The following is an 18,245-nucleotide window of genomic DNA, read 5'->3' as shown; positions in this document are numbered from 1 at the left end:
AATCAAAGAGCTACATCTCTTTGATAGTCTTAGCCCAGGTTTCTTAGAAAACTTAAGTTTTCTACATTAAATTCATATCTTAACACTTTATTGGGGGGTTTAATCCCAGGGAAATGGGCATAAGGGGAACAGGGCTGTAAGGCAGGGAACAAGAGAAAGCAAACACAGGTGATCAGGTAATGTGTGTGCTGAGCTGACCGTAGCTCCGTCAGCGGTACAGCTGGTTGCTGAATCACAAGACCTGTCCCTGGGGAGCTACAGCTTCTCTGAATAGTTCTATCCTAGAGAAGAAGGATAAGCCATTTATCTGCTGGCTCCTTCGTGTCTCTCATCTTCCATTATTCAACATTTACCCCACAAACAATCATTTCCATGTTTTGTTACTCAGCCTTTCCTGGAAGCCCTGGGGAAGTCAGAGCTCTCTGGGTGCAGTCAGCCAATCTGAGAGCTGAGGCTGCTGTGACTGTCACCGTGGTGCATGCAATGAAGGCCACCCAACCCAAAACCCAGCTCTGGTCCTGGCCCAGGGCAGGGGAAGATCAGTGGTGGTGTTAGGAGAGGAGGTGGTGGCAGTGGCCAGAGCTTTACAACTGTGGGAATGGAAGGGGCCAGAGGTGGGCCCATTCAAAGAAGGAAGCGGGCAAGTGACTAAAACCTAGAGGCGGGAGGATGAGGGATGCTGGTGAGGCTGAGTGGAAACTGAAGGGAGCAAAGCTAGGCCTGGTGGTCACGTTACTTTTTAAATTTGTTGAGACAACTTCTTGGACTAGCATGTAGTCAATTTTCACAAAAGTGCTTGAGAAGAATACTTTTTTGCTAAGTATGGAGTGTGTATCTCTATTAATCAGGCATGTAAATAGTATTGTTTAACCTTCCATTCTATTCACCTGCTCGCCATATCCATAATTGAGAGAAGTGTGCTTAATCTTCCACCTCATATCATGGTGGATTTATCAATTTCTCTCTATAGTTCTATCAGCTTTCAAGTCTATTTTATATTGTGTTTATATAAGTTTTAAAAAAATCATTGAGAAAATTTTCAAACATACAGAAAAGTAAAAAGAATAATAAAAGTCTATTCCCTAGATTTCACACTCATTGACATTTTACATACCTGCTTCAACTGTTTTTTTTCCTCCTGAAGTGTTTCTGTTGTTCGTTTGTTTTGTTTTTTGTTGAGATGGAGTCTTGCTCTGTTGCCCAGGCTGGAGTGCAGTGGCACCATCTTGGATCACTGTAACCTCCGCCTCCCAGGTTCAAGTGATTCTCCTGCCTCAGCCTCCCAAGTAGCTGGGACTACAGGTGTGAGCCACCATGCACAGATAATATTTGTATTTTTAGTAGAGATGGGGTTTCACCGTGTGGGCCAGGATGTTCTTGATTTCTTGACCTGGTGATCCGCCCCTCTCGGCCTCCCAAAGTGCTGGGATTACAGGCATGAGCCACCACGCCCAGCCCCACCTGAAGTATTTTTAGTTAAAACTTTGTGTCATTTTATCCCAAATACTTCTGTGTGCATCTCTAAAAGTTAAAAATATCTTTCTTACTTAACTATATCATTGTCACACATAATTAAATTACCAATTCCTTATTATCATATTCACATTTCCCCAATCAGCCCTTTGCCCAAATGCCTTTTGCTGCTAATTTGTTCAACTCAGGATCCGGTCACAGCCCATGCCTTACATTTGATTGTTGTGTCTCTTAAGACATGATAGTAATAATATGACATTGATTTGTTGAAGAGATGGGAATGTCCCGTGGTGGAATGTCCCACCTTCTGGATTTGTCTTTTAGTGGTGTCATTTAATTTGTTCCTCTGATTCTTGTATTTTGTTCCTCTAATTCTTGTATTTCCTGTAAACTGGAAATGAGATCTAAAGATTTAGGTTAAACATTTTTGGTAAGATGCCTTTAGGTGATGCAACATGAAGGTGTACTTCATATTCATGTTGGAAGGAACATAGTATCTGCTGATTCCACTGTTAGTGGGTAAATTGATGGTGGTCTGATCCCTTCATTTGAAAGTTAGGTTTCCTGTTGAGATTAGCAAGGAATCCACGGGATGATATGGGGGTATTATGTGACTATGCAGTTCTCCGTGGTCTTAGTCCATTCATGCTGCTCTGACAAAATACGTTAGGCTGGGTAATTTATAAACAAGAGAAATTTATTGTTCACAGTTCTGGAGACTGGGAGGTTCAAGATCAAGGTGCCAGCAGATTCGGTGTCTGGTGAGGGCTCATTCTCTGCTTCCATAGATAGTACCTTCTTGCTATGTCCTCACATGACAGAAGGGGCAAAGAGGCTCCTTCAAGCCTCGTTTATAAGAGGCACTAATTCCATTCATGAGCAGGGCACTCTCCTGACCTAATCAGCTCCCAAAGTCCCACTTCTTACTACCATCACCTTGGGGGTTAGCATTTAACATACAAAATTTGGGGGACCAAGCATTCAGACACTAGCATCCATTGATGATCCTTGCCTGAATCAATGATTTCATTAGAAATTGCCAATGGTGGCTTCCTATCATTCATCTATATTGATTAGCTTTACTTTCTCTCACCACCTGGAGCCACCCTGTTACCTGGAAGTAGATTTCTATGGCAAAGTAGAATAGTGCTAATTTTTCCTCTTTAAATATCATTTCAGAATAAGAGCCTGGTGTGATTGCCAACTCCAGTGGTGACAAAAGGATGGTGATTTTTTCTTTTCTATTTTCCTTCTCTTTGTTTACAAGTTTTCACTTATTATAGCTTACTAGTGAATTGAAACTTTCGTGACTGTGTAGTGACTCTCTTTATCCTAAAGTCAGTTTTGTCTTTTTGTCCTAAATCCTTATTTAGAAAAATATTATACAGCTACCCCAGCTTGAATTTGATTAAATGCTTGCTCTCTGTATCTTTCTCCACCTTTTCAGTTTTAATGATTCTGTAACCTGGTGTTTTGTGTGTGTTTGTTACAAATAACATATAGCTTGCTCTTATGTTTTTATCCAGTTTGCCTATTTCCGTATACTATTTGATGAATTTAACATTTATTGTGATATTATATTAGTACTTTTTTCACCATCCCACTTTGTATATTCTATTTGTTCCATTTTTCTGTGCTTTACCCTCCTTGGTGCTCTTCCTTCCCCCCCTTTCTCTTTTGTATTTGCTTGGTGTTTTTTGTTTTTTATTAATCAATTGCTACTTTCAATTGTTTTGGAAGTGACACACTTTTATTTCCATTCTTTTGTTGATTACCCTTTTAACCATCTAGAACATAGTACAAACATTTTATGTAACATAACATTAGTATTTCATCTTCCTCTTGAACAATTTAAGAACTTTAGAATATTTTAACTCCAGCTATCCCCTTTAATTTACATGCTGCATGCTGTTGTTACTCCATATTTCAGTTAGGCCTTTAAAAATTAACCTACAATGGAAACTTCTTGGTCAAATTGTAACTAGCTAGTATTATATTTATATACAGGGTCTTTTTTTCTTTACCTATGTATTTTTCTACTCATAGCCAACCAATAAATTCAATATCTGTTTAAAAAAATTAACCCACAAAATAGATATTATTGTTATTTTAATAATATGTAGACACGCCTGTAATCCCAGCACTTTGGGAGGCCGAGGCAGGTGGATCACTTGAGGTTGGGAGTTTGAGACCAGCCTAGCTAGCACAGTGAAACCCCATCTCTACTAAAAATTCAAAAATTAGCCGGGCATGGTGGCATGTGCCTGTAATCCCAACTACTTGGGAGGCTGAGGCAGAAGAATCATTTGAACCTGGGAGGTGGAGGTAGCAGTGAGCCAAGATCCTGCCACTGCAGTCCAGTCTGGGTGACAGAGCAAGACTTGGTCTCAAAATAATAATAATACTAATAATACTAATAATAAGAAGAAGAAGTAGAATGTGTTTAGACTTATCTACATTTTTGCAATTGCCTCACTATTCCTTCTCGCTTCTTGATTCTTCCTTTTAGGATCATTTTCCTTCTTCCTAAAGTAAATGCTTTATATATTCTTTTAGAGAAGGTTTGTTGATGGTAAAATCTGTTTTTGTTTTCTTGAAAATGCCTTTATTCTTGAAAGATAGTTTTGGGCCGGGCGCGGTGGCTCAAGCCTGTAATCCCAGCACTTTGGGAGTCCGAGACGGGCGGATCACGAGGTCAGGAGATCGAGACCATCCTGGCTAACACGGTGAAACCCCGTCTCTACTAAAAATACAAAAACTAGCCGGGCGAGGTGGCGGGCGCCTGTAGTCCCAGCTACTCGGGAGGCTGAGGCAGGAGAATGGCGTAAACCCGGGAGGCGGAGCTTGCAGTGAGCTGAGATCCGGCCACTGCACTCCAGTCCGGGCGACAGAGCGAGACTCCGCCTCAAAAAAAAAAAAAAAAAAAAAAAGATAGTTTTGTAGGGTTCACAATCCTTGATTGATTGTTATCTTTTGGCATGCTGGAGATAAACTTCCACTGACTTCTAGCTCCTTTATTGCTGTGGGAAAGCCTGTTGTCAGTCTAATTGTGGTAGATTTGTGGTACTGTGGGTGGTCTGGGTTTTCTCTCTGCTGCTGTAAAGAGTTTCTTATCGTCTTTGGTGTTCTGCAGTTTCATTATAATGTACATAGGTGTGGATTTATTCTAATTTTTCCACCTTGGTTGTATATGTGTACACTATGGTGGTGTATGTTCTGTGGATTCACACCTTTCATCAGTTCTGGAACATTCTCAGCTCTTACCTCTTTGGATATTGTCTCTCTCTCATTGTCTTGATTCTTTCTTTCTGGGACTCTGGATATGTTAGAGTTTACCATTCTAGGCTTCATTGCTCCCGGCCTTGTTTTCATAGTTTTAATATCCTTATCTCTGTCTGCTGTTAAGCCTAGTCACTTCTTCAACTTATCTTCTAGTTCATTTGTTCTCTCTTAATTAGTGTTTTAAATGTTATTTACCCCATCCACTTAGTTTTTTATTTTTATAATTATAATTTTTATTTCTAAAAGCTCTATTTGGTTCTTTTTCAAATCTGCCTTGTTATTTTTGCTTGATTATTAAGATACCCATTTTTAACAGAAAATAACAAGTGTTGGGTGGGATATGGAGAAATAATAACTCCTGTAAACTGTTGATGGGAATGTAAAATGGTGCAGTATCTGTGGAAAGCAATATATCAGTTCCTCAAAAAATTCAAAATAGAATTACCATATGATCCGGCAATTCCACTTCTGGGAATATACCCAAGAGAATTGAAAGCAGGGCCTCAAAGAGATACTTGTACACCCATGTTCATAGCAGCATTATTCACAACAGCCAAAAGATAGAAGTAACCTGAATGTTCATCAGTGGATGAATGGATAAACAAAATATGGTATAAACAATATAATATTATTCAGTCTAAAAAGGGAGGAAATTCTGACACGTGCTACAACATGGGTGAAACTTGAAGACACAATGCGAAGAGAAATAAAACAAGTACAAAAAGACCAATACTGCATGACTTCACTTAAATGAGGTACCCAGAGTAATCCAGTTCACAGAGACTGAAAGCACAATGGCAGTTGCCAGAGGTTGGGAGGAGGGGGAAATAGGGAGTTGTTTGATGAGTACTGAGCTTCTGTTCTGGAGATGGATGGTGGTGATGACTGCACAACAATGTGAAGGTACATAACACCACTGAACTATACACTTAAAAATGGTTAAGATGGCAACTTGTGTTATGTGCATTTGACCACAGTTAAACGTAATTTTAAAATATGGAACTAGTATTCATTTTTTATTTAAATATTTTATAAATTATCATAATGGTATAGTGTGGTAGTTTACAGCAAGACTCTGTATTCCAAGTGCTCATGTTCAACTTACAGTCTATAACCTCAGGCAAGGAGCTTAACCCCCTTGTGCCTTAGTTTTTTTAATCCATCAAGTGAGGATAAGAATAATACCTATCTCATAGATTTCTGTGAGTATTAAATGAATCAGTACATGATGAAGCACTTACAGTAGTGTCTGGCACATACAAATACTCTGTAAATATTGCTTATTATTATAAGTCTCTACTATTCTGACATCTGAAGCCTTTGGGGTTCTAAATTAGCTTGTTTTTTTATGCTGCCCACTTAAGGTGTTTTTTATTTTTCAACATCTCTGATCTTTGATTGTGAGTTCATATTTGGAGGATCTTTGGGAATCCTGAGGCTCTAAATTTGAGATATTTTCCTCCAGACCATCTGCAATTTGAGACCACCTTTACTGCTGTCAGTTATCTCTGCTTCATGTAGGAGCCCTGGTTCAGCTCCCTTGTCTGCAGCGTGTCCAGGTTTAGCTCCGCTGCCAGCCTCCTCCATATAGGTCTTGACCCAAGATTTTAGTTTATTGCTCCCGGATCATCACCTTAGTTTCCGCTCACAGTTCTGATAGTTTTGTTTTATTTTGTTTGGTTTTCTGGGTTTCTATTTTCTTTGTTTTTGGCATTTGAGGAATTCTGTTGTTTCCTAAGAACCTAGTACAATATGAACAAGTATATTTCATCTAGGATCTGACTTAACTATAGCAAGAGAGTCCTCAGAAAACCCAGGCTTTCACACAGCTGCCAAAAAAGTCCATGGGGCTTAATTCTTTGACCGTTTTGAGTGCAGGGACTTATTCATGCTTACATCCTCACAACCCAGCTTAGGAACTGCCTCATACCTGGCAGTTGATCCTTTTTGTTTTTAAAATGTAAGAAGCCACACTGAGGGCTCTCCGGGTGGAAAAAGTTAGAACACAGGACCAGCATTTCTTTCCAGCCACTTGGGCATCCCTGATCGAATGTCACCCTTGACTGCCTAACTCATCTCCTTCCCAAGGCATAGGTTATCCCTGGCTCCTGGCTGATGATCACAGGCAGGGAGGGAGGGAAAGAAGCAAAGGGAGAAGGCCCTGTGTGGGAATGAAACTTGCTCACCCTGGCTTCTCTAATCTGCAGCTCACTCTTGCTGCCACTCAGCAGATCTGGTCTCCCTAACTCTTTTTTCCCCTGCCTCTACTTTGAGACTCAATTGCTTCCCCAGAACTTTTTTTCTCTCCAAGTCAAAGAATGAAGGTTCAATGGTCCCAGATCAGTTCTTATCAAGCATTCCAGCTAGCCTATGCCAGAGATGTCACATAGCTCTTTAATAATAGTGGCCATAGCTGTAATAACAATAACAACAGTAGATAACAGTAATCACACCAACAGTAGGGCAGTGCATTTTATAGTACAACTGGTTTCTTGCTCCAGTAGGCTTGGGGATGGGTGAAGACGGACAGGGCTGGCACAGACCCTTTCCTCCTCCTCTCCAGCCCACAGTGATCTGGGCTTTCACAAGACAACCTGCTTCCATTCAGTAGTGTGGGAAAGTTCCTTCTCGGCTTAGCAATACCCCTGAGACCCTGGCCTGCAGGCTGGCTTGTTCAGTGGGCTGCATCTCTCCCTGGGATGCTGGGAGCACCAAGTGTGGCTGAGCTAGGGCTGCTGACTTCCTCTGGGCGCCTCTGGGCTGTGAGGGTCTCTTACAGGAATTGAGGCCCTTTGCTGTTCCAAGAAATGCTGAGGTTGTGGGCAGAGGGGTGTACCCAAGGGGGCTCTTGCTCTGTGTCTGACTTTGGGGGATCCCCAGGTGGGCAGGGCAGGAAGGAAGCAGCTCCCAGCACTGCAAAGGGGCAGCAGCATTACAGCTCAGCCTAGAATAAGAGAGACGGATGAAGAGAAACTCAGATTATTTGAAAATGGACAAAGTGGTGACATGTGCAAAATGAGTCTTCCTTTTCTGAGGCACTTTGCTTCTCTCGCTACCCTGCAGAGGGCCAGGAGGTCTCATGAGCCTTTCCACTCTCTTCCTTATCAGAATCTTCTCTCTAGAAAGGATCTGATAGTCTCATTCTGTCAGAAAAGAGAAAGAAAGGCTTGGTGTGTTCTATTCCCTAAGGTATTTGCATTTAACAGGAATCTCTGACCTAAGCAATTTCAGCCTTAATAGTGCAATCTCAGGCTGTCCCTTGCTTGGAGGGAAAGTTATTTGGGATGTAAAGAGTTGTCAGAGCCATTTAAATCAAACCTAAGGATGGATTGGCACCTCCCGGGTAGAGGACTGGAGGAAAGGCACAGTGGGTACGGCAAAGGTGCCTTACCTTCCGGACATTGTAGATCCAGTTAAGATAGGCTGAGACCTTGGTGTACACTCCTGGGGTGCTTGGGCCTCCGCAGCCATAGCCCCAGCTAACGATGCCCACCACCTGCCACTGGTCAGATTGGTACATCAGGGGCCCACCACTGTCACCCTGTGAGAGACCAGAACAGAGACTGCTGGGGAGGGCAGGTGAGGTGGGGGGTGGGGGCTTCTCCTTCCCGGCTTCCTGAACTGGCCCGTCTGTTCCCCTGAACTCCCTGCTGCTCTCCGATGTTCCACCCTCACCCTCTTTGCTCATTAGCACCCTGGAATGCTCTTCTCTTCTGGGGCAGAAGGGCTTGTCTGTGGGCAAGTAAGTTGCAAGCGTGCTGGTAGCCTTCTCTCAGAGATTCACAGCTCACATTAGCAAATTAAAGGCTCTGAGAGATGCCGTAAAAAAAAGTCTGGTTATTGGCCAGGCGCAGTGGCTCTCGCCTGTAATCCCAGCATCTTGGGAGACTGAGGCGGGTGACTCACTCGAGGTCAGGAGTTCGAGACCAGCCTGGCCAACATGGTGAAACCCTGTCTTTATTAAAAATACAAAAATTAGCTGGGCATAGTGGCAGGCGCCTATAATCCCAGCTGCTCAGGAGGCTGAGGTGGAGAATCACTCGGACCCAGAGGCGGAGGCTGCAGAGAGCTGAGATCAAACCGCTGCACTCTAGCCTGGGCAACAGAGTGAGACTCAGTCTCAGAAAAAAAAAAAAGAGCCTGGTTATCATTGTTTAACCTAGTAGTTCCAAAATTTATTTAATTACTTATAGAGTGCCTATTTTGTGCCAGGTAGTGTTCTAAGCAATTGGGATCCAACTGATAAAAAACCCAAAAGATCCCTGCCCTCAGAAAGCTTAGAGTCAAATAGGGTGAGAGACAATGAACAAGCAAATAACAAAACAAGAAAATGCCAGATAGTGAAAAGTGCACTTATCTGGGAGTCCTTATCAGCTCCTTTAGCCCCTGGGGCTTCCTCCCTCTGAACCCAAAACTAGCCTAAATGCCTGTTTAATGCTACCCCCTTTCTCCCAACCACTGTGAGATCCCTGAGGGGTCTCCAAAGACTACCATGTTCATGCTACACAAGCGATGACTAAGAGATGCCTCTTAAGTGAAGGAATTTAATGACTGGAAATGGAGGTGAGAGTAGGGTAGGGGTTTTAATGAAAATGGTTCAGGCCAAGCACAATGGCTCATGGGAGAATCCCTTGAACCCAGGAGTTTGAGACCAGACTGGTGCAACATAGTGACCCTGTCTCTATTAAAAAACATAAAAGAAAAAATTAAAAAAAGAAAATGGTTCAGACGATCTTCTGAAAGTATGGGGAAGGAAGAAGGTCTACAGGGATTGCTAAACAGTCCTGATGGCCAATGAGGCCGGGGTGAGGGGCACGCAAGGGGGCTCTTCTAGCATCCTGCAGGTGGTAGTTCTTTCCTAGTGTAGTTCAGCAGCTTGGGGGCAATCACAGAGAAAATAGACCTGGGATTCCTGACCTCAAGGGGCTAATCATTCTGTAGCTAGTGAGAAGAGTGGGTGGGGAGGATGAGTAATGTAATCTTTATCGTTGTTGTTTTTAGATGGAGTCTTGCTGGGTCACCCAGGCTGGAGTGCAGTGGTGCAATCTTGGCTCACTGCAACCTCTGCCTCCTGGGTTCAAGCAATTCTCCTGTCTCAACCTCTCAAGTAGCTGGGGTTACAGGTGTGCCACCATACCCGTCTAATTTTTGTATTCTTTTTAGCAGAGATGGGGTTTTACCATGTTGGCCAGGCTGGTCTTGAATTCCTGACCTCAAATCACCTGCCTGCCTCAGCCTCCCAGAGTGCTGGGATTACAAATGTGAGCCACCACACCCAGCCAGTAACCTCATCTTTGAATGTGAAAGAGACTCTCTGATTGTCTGCATCCATCCATCCACCCACTCATCTATTCGTACATCTTTATCTGACTGTATCCTTTCCTTCCCTCCCTTTCTTCCTCCCATAATCACACATTGAGTGCCCGTCATATGCAAGGCTTCCTGTGGGGCATGCAGCCTCTGGGTTTTCTCATCTCTCTAGAAGCTAAACCCTATTCTTAGAACTCCCCATGATTCTTGGAGGCCCCACCTGGCAGGTGTCCACACCCCCTTCCGGGATGCCTGCACACACCATCTTCTCGGTGACTTCCCCCTGGTACGCATCGTCTGCATTGCACCGTGTGCTGTCAATGACCTGGACTGACGCCTGCAGCAGTATGTCAGACATCTTCCCTGGGAGGGTAAAAACACTCACATTCCCATGCTTGCCTTCTATCCCCCAGCCCTGGATTGCCAAACCACTTTGCTTTCTGCCTGGCGCCTTGGTGCTTGGTCCTCTGGGATGGGTTTCTCTGAAGGGTGGTCCTCCTTCCCATCACTTCTGGAAGCTGCTTCCTCATACATGGGCATCTCCTGCCCTGGGGTCCTGCACCCAGGACTTACCTCCATTTTGCTTTGTAAAGCCCCATCCAACGACCCAGAGTGGGGTGGCTGGAGTAAGCTCCTCATCAAAGAAGGGCAGGCAGATGGGCCTGACCGTGCCTGCCAGGAGCACAGAGGAAAAAGGAGATCTTTTATTCATCATAATTGCTAATTTTCTGTAAATTATGATGCTTTATGATTATGGGGATCTTGCTGGTCTGGGAGAGACTGGGTTAGCTAATTCCTGCAGATAGTAAGCAACTTGGCTCCGGGCATGCCTTTAATAGGCAAACCAGACAACCCAAAGCCCGTATCCCCAACCACTTCCTTTATCTGACTCTCAGACACCAAGCCAACATTTTCCTGCCCTAAATCACCCCAGGGACAGATACTAGACAACCAGAGGCTGACCTCTATAGCCTAGAGAATTGTCCACACTATCCAATCCCAAGCATGCTCAATCTTGCCTTCCCTACCTTGGCCAGACCTGCCCATGGAAGCCACGGGTGGCTCTGGGCCATGCCTTCCCCTCACTCCTGTCTCCTGGTGGACCCAGCTGCTCCCCAGGTGTCCCTGTGTTGTGGGGGTTTCTCTCAGAAACTGTAAATAATAAACTCTTCTTTCAAAGTTAGTTGTGTCTGTGTCTGTCACCTTACCATACCTGATTAAAACAATTCCCAGGCACAAATCTTGAAACATACCCCAGGGTTCAGGAGAGCCTGGCAGTTAAGCTCTCTGAAAGGGGTCACACCAGGGTCTCTAGAACACTTGTTCCATGGGATGCTAGTAGAAGTGGCATGAAAAAAGGATTCTGTGGTCAAATAAATTTAGAAAATTTATGCAATAAAACAGATTATTTTAAAAATTTCTCATACCTTTAATAAACTAATGTGCTCCAAGAAGGGAGCTGTAGTATTAAAATGCTTCCCAAACTTATTTGACAATGGAATCCTCTCCTCTCCAAGGGGCCAGTGTCTTGTGGACCCCACAGTTGGGAATGCTGATCTAAATACATTTCAATATAAGCACAAGGCATCCAACAGAGCTGTTCAAAGACTCCGCAGGCTGCTTCACAGGTAATGGGTTCCCTGCCGCTGGAGGAGAGCGAACAGGAGCACAATGACTCCTTGGCAGGGATACTGAGCAGGCTCTCGGGTATTGGTCAGTGGTGGGGAATGGGCTCGATAATCTTTTTAAAAGGTCTCCTAAAACTCCAAGATCGGATGAAACTCCAGTTCTCCATTGAGGGGCTCTACACAGGGAAGACAGGCCTTGGAAGGATCTCTGGCAGGGAATGGAGTGGAGGAGGCCTCATGACATCCGTGATGTTAGGCTGACGCATTAGTTACAGACAAATGGGCAAGCGGAGGTCTTGAGAGGAGAAATGATGTACCAAGGTCACTCAGTGAGCTAACAGCAGAGTGGGTGTGAAAACTGATGGAAGGGCCGTGGGTGGCCTCAGGCCCTGCTTCTCACCTGAGAAAGTGAGTGGGAGCTGCAGCTTCATGAGGGCGATGTCATTGTCTTTGGGGTACATGGGGTTGAATTCAATGATGATGATCTTGGCCACAGCCAGGGATGGGAAACTGCCCAGTTTGTCTGAGCCGGCCCGCACCTTCCAGTTGAACACATTGGTATGTTTCCTGGGGGCAGAGACAGCTGGGTTCAGGCCTGATCCAAGCCTGAGGAGGCTTTGCCAAAGGCTGGGTCCCCAGGGCCCTGGGGATTGGGGTACTGGGTATCACTGCCTTGGGAGGGAAAGATGGTGGTGGGGCAGGGATAGTAGAGAAGGGGCAGTCTTTTGGCACTTACAAGAAGTCGAATTCAAAAAGGGGATTTGACACTTTTTCCTTAGGGAAACCTGCCCAAGGAAATCTCAAGGAGGGCTGGGAAACGGGCTCCTCTAATGCTTGAGTTCTGGGGTCCTGGCGTTCTCTCTTCCAACCCTTTTCATTGTGTTACTCATGCTGTCAGTTACATTACGTGCTTTCTTTTTCCCAATGCCAGGAACAGCTTAGTGTGCAGAGATATTTTTCTAAGAAAGAATTTCTAGCTCTTGCCAGAATCTCAGAAAAATAAACAACAACAACAACAACAACAACAAAAATGGTTAAGAAACACTGGCCTAGATCATGAGTGCCTTGAAGACAGCAGTGGGGTCTAATGCACTTGGGTGCATCATCTGGTGCTTGGTACCTGGTAGGTGCTCATTAGATATTGAATGAATGAATGAATAAAAGTGAAGGGGGGTGGGATATGGTGGCTCACACCTGTAATCCCAGCACTTTGGGAGGCCGAGGTGGGCGGATCACTTGAGGTCAGGAGTTCGAGATCAGCCTGGCCAACATGGTGAAACCCTGTCTCTACTAAAAATACAAAAATTAGCCTGGCATGGTGGCACATGCCTACAGTTCCAGCTATTTGGGAGGCTGAGGCAAGAGAATTGTTTGAACCTGGGAGACGGAGGTTGCAGTGAGCCTGAGCCAAGATTGCACCATTGCACTCCAGCCTAGGTGACAGAGCAAGACTCTGTCTCAAAATAAATAAATAAATAAATAAATAAATAAATAAATAAATAAAAAGTGAAGGGGGCCTGGGAGTGGCCCTTCCCTGAGGTAAGGCCAGGCCTCTCTGTGGACTGAAAAGGAATCTATGCTTTTTAATTTTTTAAAAGTTTCCAGACATAATGAGGAAGTGGCTATGACTCTAGACCCTGGAACAACTTCCTGGAAACAAGCAAAAAGAGTGAGTTCTTGGAACTTCAGGCAGGTGGGAAGAGCCTTTGTGGCTTGAACGATATGGGGGTGGGGTGAGGACTCTGGGTATCTGATGGTGTCCCACCAGGAAGAGGCCATGCTTGGTGACCAGTACCCTCTGCTCAGACACCCAAATGCTTAACAAAGGGCATCATGGCCATTGTTTCATTGGGGCCACCACACCCTGGCAAACGTCTCTAGTGGGAGACTGAAGAGAAGGAGGGTGTCAGGAGACAGGACTCCAAGCTCTCTGGCCCATGACTGGCCTTGGTCCCCAGAGACCTCCTTATAGCTGGGGCCTTACCTGAAGCAATGGGCTGCTGTGAGGACCCAGTGGGGGTCCAGGATGCTCCCTCCACAGACGTGCTGTTTGTCGTACTGGATGCTGACCTGCCAAGGCCAAGAATCCACAGAGGCCTCCTCCCCGCCCACCACACGGGGGGTTTTCAGGCTCTCCCCACAGGCTAGACACAGGCAGAGGCAGGAAGTCAGGCTTTTGGGGATGAGGCTGCCTCCCCTCAGTACCCAACATGTGTTCTAAGCAGGGACCTTCTGGCTGGGGCTGGAGTGGGGAGAGGACCAGGCCAATTGGAGTTATTCATGGGAGGTATTGAGTGTCCCAGACCACAGCCTTTCCCCAAACCTCCCTCTCCTTTTTCTTTTTCTTTCTTTCTTTTTTTGGTTTAAGATTGTGTTTAGGAGGTTAGACTACGAACATGGGTGTGTCCGTTGTGCTGGGAATTTGTGACCTTCCCAAGTGATGCAGAATTACGAAAGCCCTGCCCAGGTGGCGTGTCCCCAGCCACTCCCACTGAGTAACAGTAAACAGACACCCACAAGCTGTTTTGTGACTCGGAAGTGGACAGTCCCAAACTCCACCTTCTCCAAGTCTGTTCCCCTTGCCAGGGGAGTCTCTCAATCTAACATCCTGTCTTCCTATTGACTGACCTGGCTTTCACATCCCTGGAACTCCAGTAAAGCCCTCAGGTCCCACCTCTCCACCCATGCTCTGCCTCTTTAATTCTTCTGGCAGCCACCACCATGGTGGCCATTCTAAAGGGAAAGCCTGCTTCCCTTTCCTGTGTGTCAGGCGCCGTGCTGGGCTGGAGCTTTTCAAACACCATCTGATTTCAAACACTGCTTTCTCCATGCCACCTTGCCCGCTCCCCCAAAGCCCTTCAGGATCTCCCTTGAAGGCAAAGTAGGGTTTCCACTCCTCCTGGCAGTCTCCTGCTGTTTCATATAAAGTCTCTGTCTAGTCAAATTGATCTGATTGTAGTTCTCTAAAAAGTCATTCTGTTTTTGATCCAAAAAGATGCCCTTCCCATTGAAATGCTATCTCCTCTCCTAGTTCTCGAAATCAGGGATCCCCAAACCCTAACCCCCGGACCTCAAACCAGTACTGGTCCGTGGCCTGTTAGGAACCTGGCTGCACATTAGGAAGTGAGCGGCAGGGGCAAGTGAGCATGACCACCTGAGCTTCACCTCCTGTCAGATCAGAGGTGGCATTAGATTCTGTAGGAGCACAAACCTTATTGTGAACAGCACATGTGAGGGGTCTATGCTGTGCGTTCCTCATGAGAATCTAGGCTAGCTGTGGTGGCTCACGTCTGGAATCCCAGCACTTTGGGAGGCTCAGGCAGGCAGATCAGCTGAGGTCAGGAGTTCAAGACCAGCCTGGCCAACATGGTGAAATGCCGTCTCTACTAAAAATACAAAAATTAGCCAGGCGTGGTGGCACATGCCTATAGTTTCAGCTGGGCTGGTGGCGGGCACCTGTAGTCCCAGCTATTTAGGAGGCTGAGGCAGGAGAATCGCTTGAATCCAGGAGGCAGAGGTTGCAGTGAGCCGAGATCGCAACACTGGACTCCAGGCTGAGTGACAAGAGTGAGACTCAGTCTCAAAAAAAAAAAAAAAAAAAAAAAGAGAGAGAATCTAATGCTCTCTTCCCCCTCTTGGTTTGTGGAAAAATTGTCTTCCATGCAACAAGCCCCTGGTGCCAAAAAGGTTGGGGACCACTGAATTCTAAATCATTCATTAATCTAACCAATTTGTGTCAAGTGCCCTCTGTCTTGGGGCAGTGCTGGGTGCTGGGAGAGAGTGGCAGGCAAGACAGACAGACATGGCCTTTTCCTCCTTGAACCTACAGATGCATTTTTCAGTGTTTAGCCTGGGCCCCCAGTCCCTGGGAATTTCCCTTTCTCCGGCATTCCCACAGGCTGTTCTGAGTGTTGTCTACCCTTTCAGAGTTGTTGAGTTTAGGTCTTGTCTTCTTGGTAAAACAGAGGCCCCGCAAGGGAGGACCTGTCACTTACGCTCCTTCATGCCTTCAGGGCTACTCAGTGCAGAACCTCAGATGGTTTGGCCATTCATTCATTCATTCATTGACAGCTACCACGTGTCAGACCCCACACACTAGGTATTGTGGAGTCGGAGTGGGGGGCACATGATAATGAATGAAACTCTCAACATCCTGCAGGGAAGCATATACACTCCTAAATTGCAGAGGCAGCATTGTGACCTTCTTCCTTTAGGTGTTCTAATTTCTGGCTGTCCTTCCAGGCCAGTCTCAGTTCTCTGTGAAGCTGGTAGGATGAGATGAGCCACAGTGCTTGTTTTCTTCTCTGATCTCCTCTGTTAGAGCTAGAAGGGTCCCTAGAGATCCTTGATGGGCAGCTGGACTAAACAACTTCTTGGGAAAATGAACTTCAGGACGGTCAGATGAATGACTCGAGGCCACACTAGAAGTGAACGGGACTGGTGCCCAGGTCTTCTGACCCCTGTCCAGCTCTCTCTGCAGCATGTCCATTGTGACTGCTACTCAGTTTGGCATTTTCCACATGCTGTCTTGCATCTCTCTCTTACTTAGTCATAAGCTACTGAGGATAGTGGCCAATTATTTCACTCATCTGGTACTTTCTACTTCTAGCCAACAACTGACAGAGTGAGACATATTCTAACTGTTCAATGAATATTTGCTCAAATAATGAATGTGGGTAATCTGGTCTTGGATACCCGAGCTGATTGTGACAAAGAAGTCTATGTAGGTCCTGACCAGGGGTGGGAGGCAGTGGAGGCCCCGTCCTGCCCTTTTCAGTCTTCCTAACGCTCTCTCCCAGGTCTCCACTTAGGTTGTGGAGCCATGCACAGATGGTAGAAGAGGGAAACTGAGGCTTGGAAAGACCCAGAAAAAGAAAGTGACCTGCCCAAGGCCACTAACAACTCGAGGGGGCATTGACCTGCAAGCCCAAGGGCTGTAGACCAAGGCAGAATGAAACTTGGAGTCCCAGAAATTTAGGAGTGAAGATGAAGGTCTTCCTCCTTGCTCATTGCTGGCCCAGGCCCCAAACCCTCAGAGATCTGGGGTACTCACCAAGACAGTGCAGGGAGACCAGGGAGCCTGAGAGACAGGGCCTGGAAGACAGACACAGCACCCTGTGATTTAAGCCTCTTGCTCAGCTGGGAGGCAGGGACTTAAGCCTCCCAATGCTATTAATTCAAGTCCCCTCCCAATACCTGGGGAATGTGGAAGCTGCACAGTGGGGAACATGTGGAGAGCACATTGACATCCATTGCATTTCCTGCATTGACACTTCCATTTGATTGGATTCAACACCCCCACTGCTGAGTACCTATGGTGCACTGGGCCCTGCCTGCTTCAAAGCCCAGCCTGGGCTCCTGGGACCCAAGAGGGAAGAGGGCAGATCCCAGAACAGAGTCTGTGGCACTGCGGGCTTTCCAAATGGAAGAATGGGATTTTGATGGAATTTTAGGCAAAGGATCATTCTGGACCAATCCTGTCCATTTCAAGATTTACTTTTAGTGAATGAAGGGGACCAGCCCCTCCACCACCTGTGGGCATTTCTCGTCAGGTGGAACAAGAGACTTGAGAAAAGAAAGAGACACAGAGACAAAGTATAGAGAAAGAAAAGTGGGCCCAGGGGACCAGCGCTCAGCATGCGGAGGACCCGCACCACCGGCACCGGTCTCTTGAGTTCCCTCGGTATTTATTGATCATTATCTTTACCATCTCGGAGAGGGGGATGTGGCAGGACAATAGGGTAATAATGGGGAGAGGGTCAGCAGGAAAACATGTGAACAAATGTCTCTGTGTCATAAACAAGGTTAAGAAAAGGTGCTGTGCTTTGATATGCACATACATAACATCTTGGTGCATGAAAGAGCAGTACTGCCACCAGCAAGTCTCACTTCCAGCCCTAAGGCGCTTTTCTCCTATCTCAGTAAACAGAACATACAATCGGGTTTTACACCAAGACATTCCATTGCCCAGGGACAGCAGGAGACAGATGCCTTCCTCTTATCTCAACTGCAAAGAGGCCTTCCTCTTTTACTAATCCTCCTCAGTACAGACCCTTTACTGGTGTCTGGGCTGGGGGATGGTCATGTCTTTCCCTTCCCATGAGGCCATATCTCAGAGTATCACAGGGGGAGAAACCTTGGACAATACCTGACTTTCCTAGGCAGAGGTCCCTGTGGCCTTCCACAGTGTATTGTCTCCCTGGGGTACTTGAGATTAGAGAGTGGTGATGACTTTTAACAAGCATACTGCCTTCAAGCACTTGTTTAACAAAGCACATCCTGCATAGCTCTAAATCCATTAAGCCTTGAGTAAACACAGCACATGTCTCTGCAAGCACAGGGTTGGGGGTAGGGTTATAGATTAACAGCATCTCAAGGCAGAAGAATTTTTCTTAGTACAGAACAAAATGGAGTCTCTTATGTCTACTTCTTTCTACATAGACACAGTAACAGTCTGATCTCTCTTTCTTTTCCCCACAGGTGAATAAGCGGCCCTCAGCAACATCCCTGAATGCTAAGAAGCCAGCCTCCTCTCTGAACTGCTTTGCCACA

At 45.8% G+C, this 18,245-nt stretch overlaps 1 protein-coding gene across 8 annotated transcripts in view; it reads right to left on the bottom strand.

Annotated features, from left to right (window-relative positions):
* Window positions 1–7,095: 7,095 nt before the first annotated feature.
* The window catches only part of TMPRSS4 (transmembrane serine protease 4), a 44,112-nt gene continuing 32,962 nt past the window's right edge, over window positions 7,096–18,245 (bottom strand). For 4 of the 8 annotated variants that reach the window (XM_010367428.2, XM_010367427.2, XM_010367431.2 and 1 more), the window contains 7 exons: window positions 16,747–16,787; window positions 13,678–13,837; window positions 12,094–12,260; window positions 10,639–10,737; window positions 10,286–10,428; window positions 8,147–8,296; window positions 7,096–7,699 (listed from right to left, as the gene is read on the bottom strand). In XM_010367428.2, coding sequence (XP_010365730.1) covers window positions 7,688–7,699; window positions 8,147–8,296; window positions 10,286–10,428; window positions 10,639–10,737; window positions 12,094–12,260; window positions 13,678–13,837; window positions 16,747–16,787 — 772 coding nt within the window. In that variant the 3' untranslated portion in view covers window positions 7,096–7,687. The remainder of the gene's footprint in view (window positions 7,700–8,146; window positions 8,297–10,285; window positions 10,429–10,638; window positions 10,738–12,093; window positions 12,261–13,677; window positions 13,838–16,746; window positions 16,788–18,245) is intronic. The other 4 variants (XM_030918859.1, XR_004053728.1, XM_030918857.1 and 1 more) reach the window with 4 other exon arrangements.

Source organism: Rhinopithecus roxellana, chromosome 15, assembly GCF_007565055.1.
Source record: "Rhinopithecus roxellana isolate Shanxi Qingling chromosome 15, ASM756505v1, whole genome shotgun sequence".
NCBI classification, from domain to species: Eukaryota; Metazoa; Chordata; class Mammalia; order Primates; family Cercopithecidae; genus Rhinopithecus; species Rhinopithecus roxellana.
Note: the sequence above shows the minus strand (reverse complement) of the source record. Positions and strands in the feature narration are given on the sequence as shown.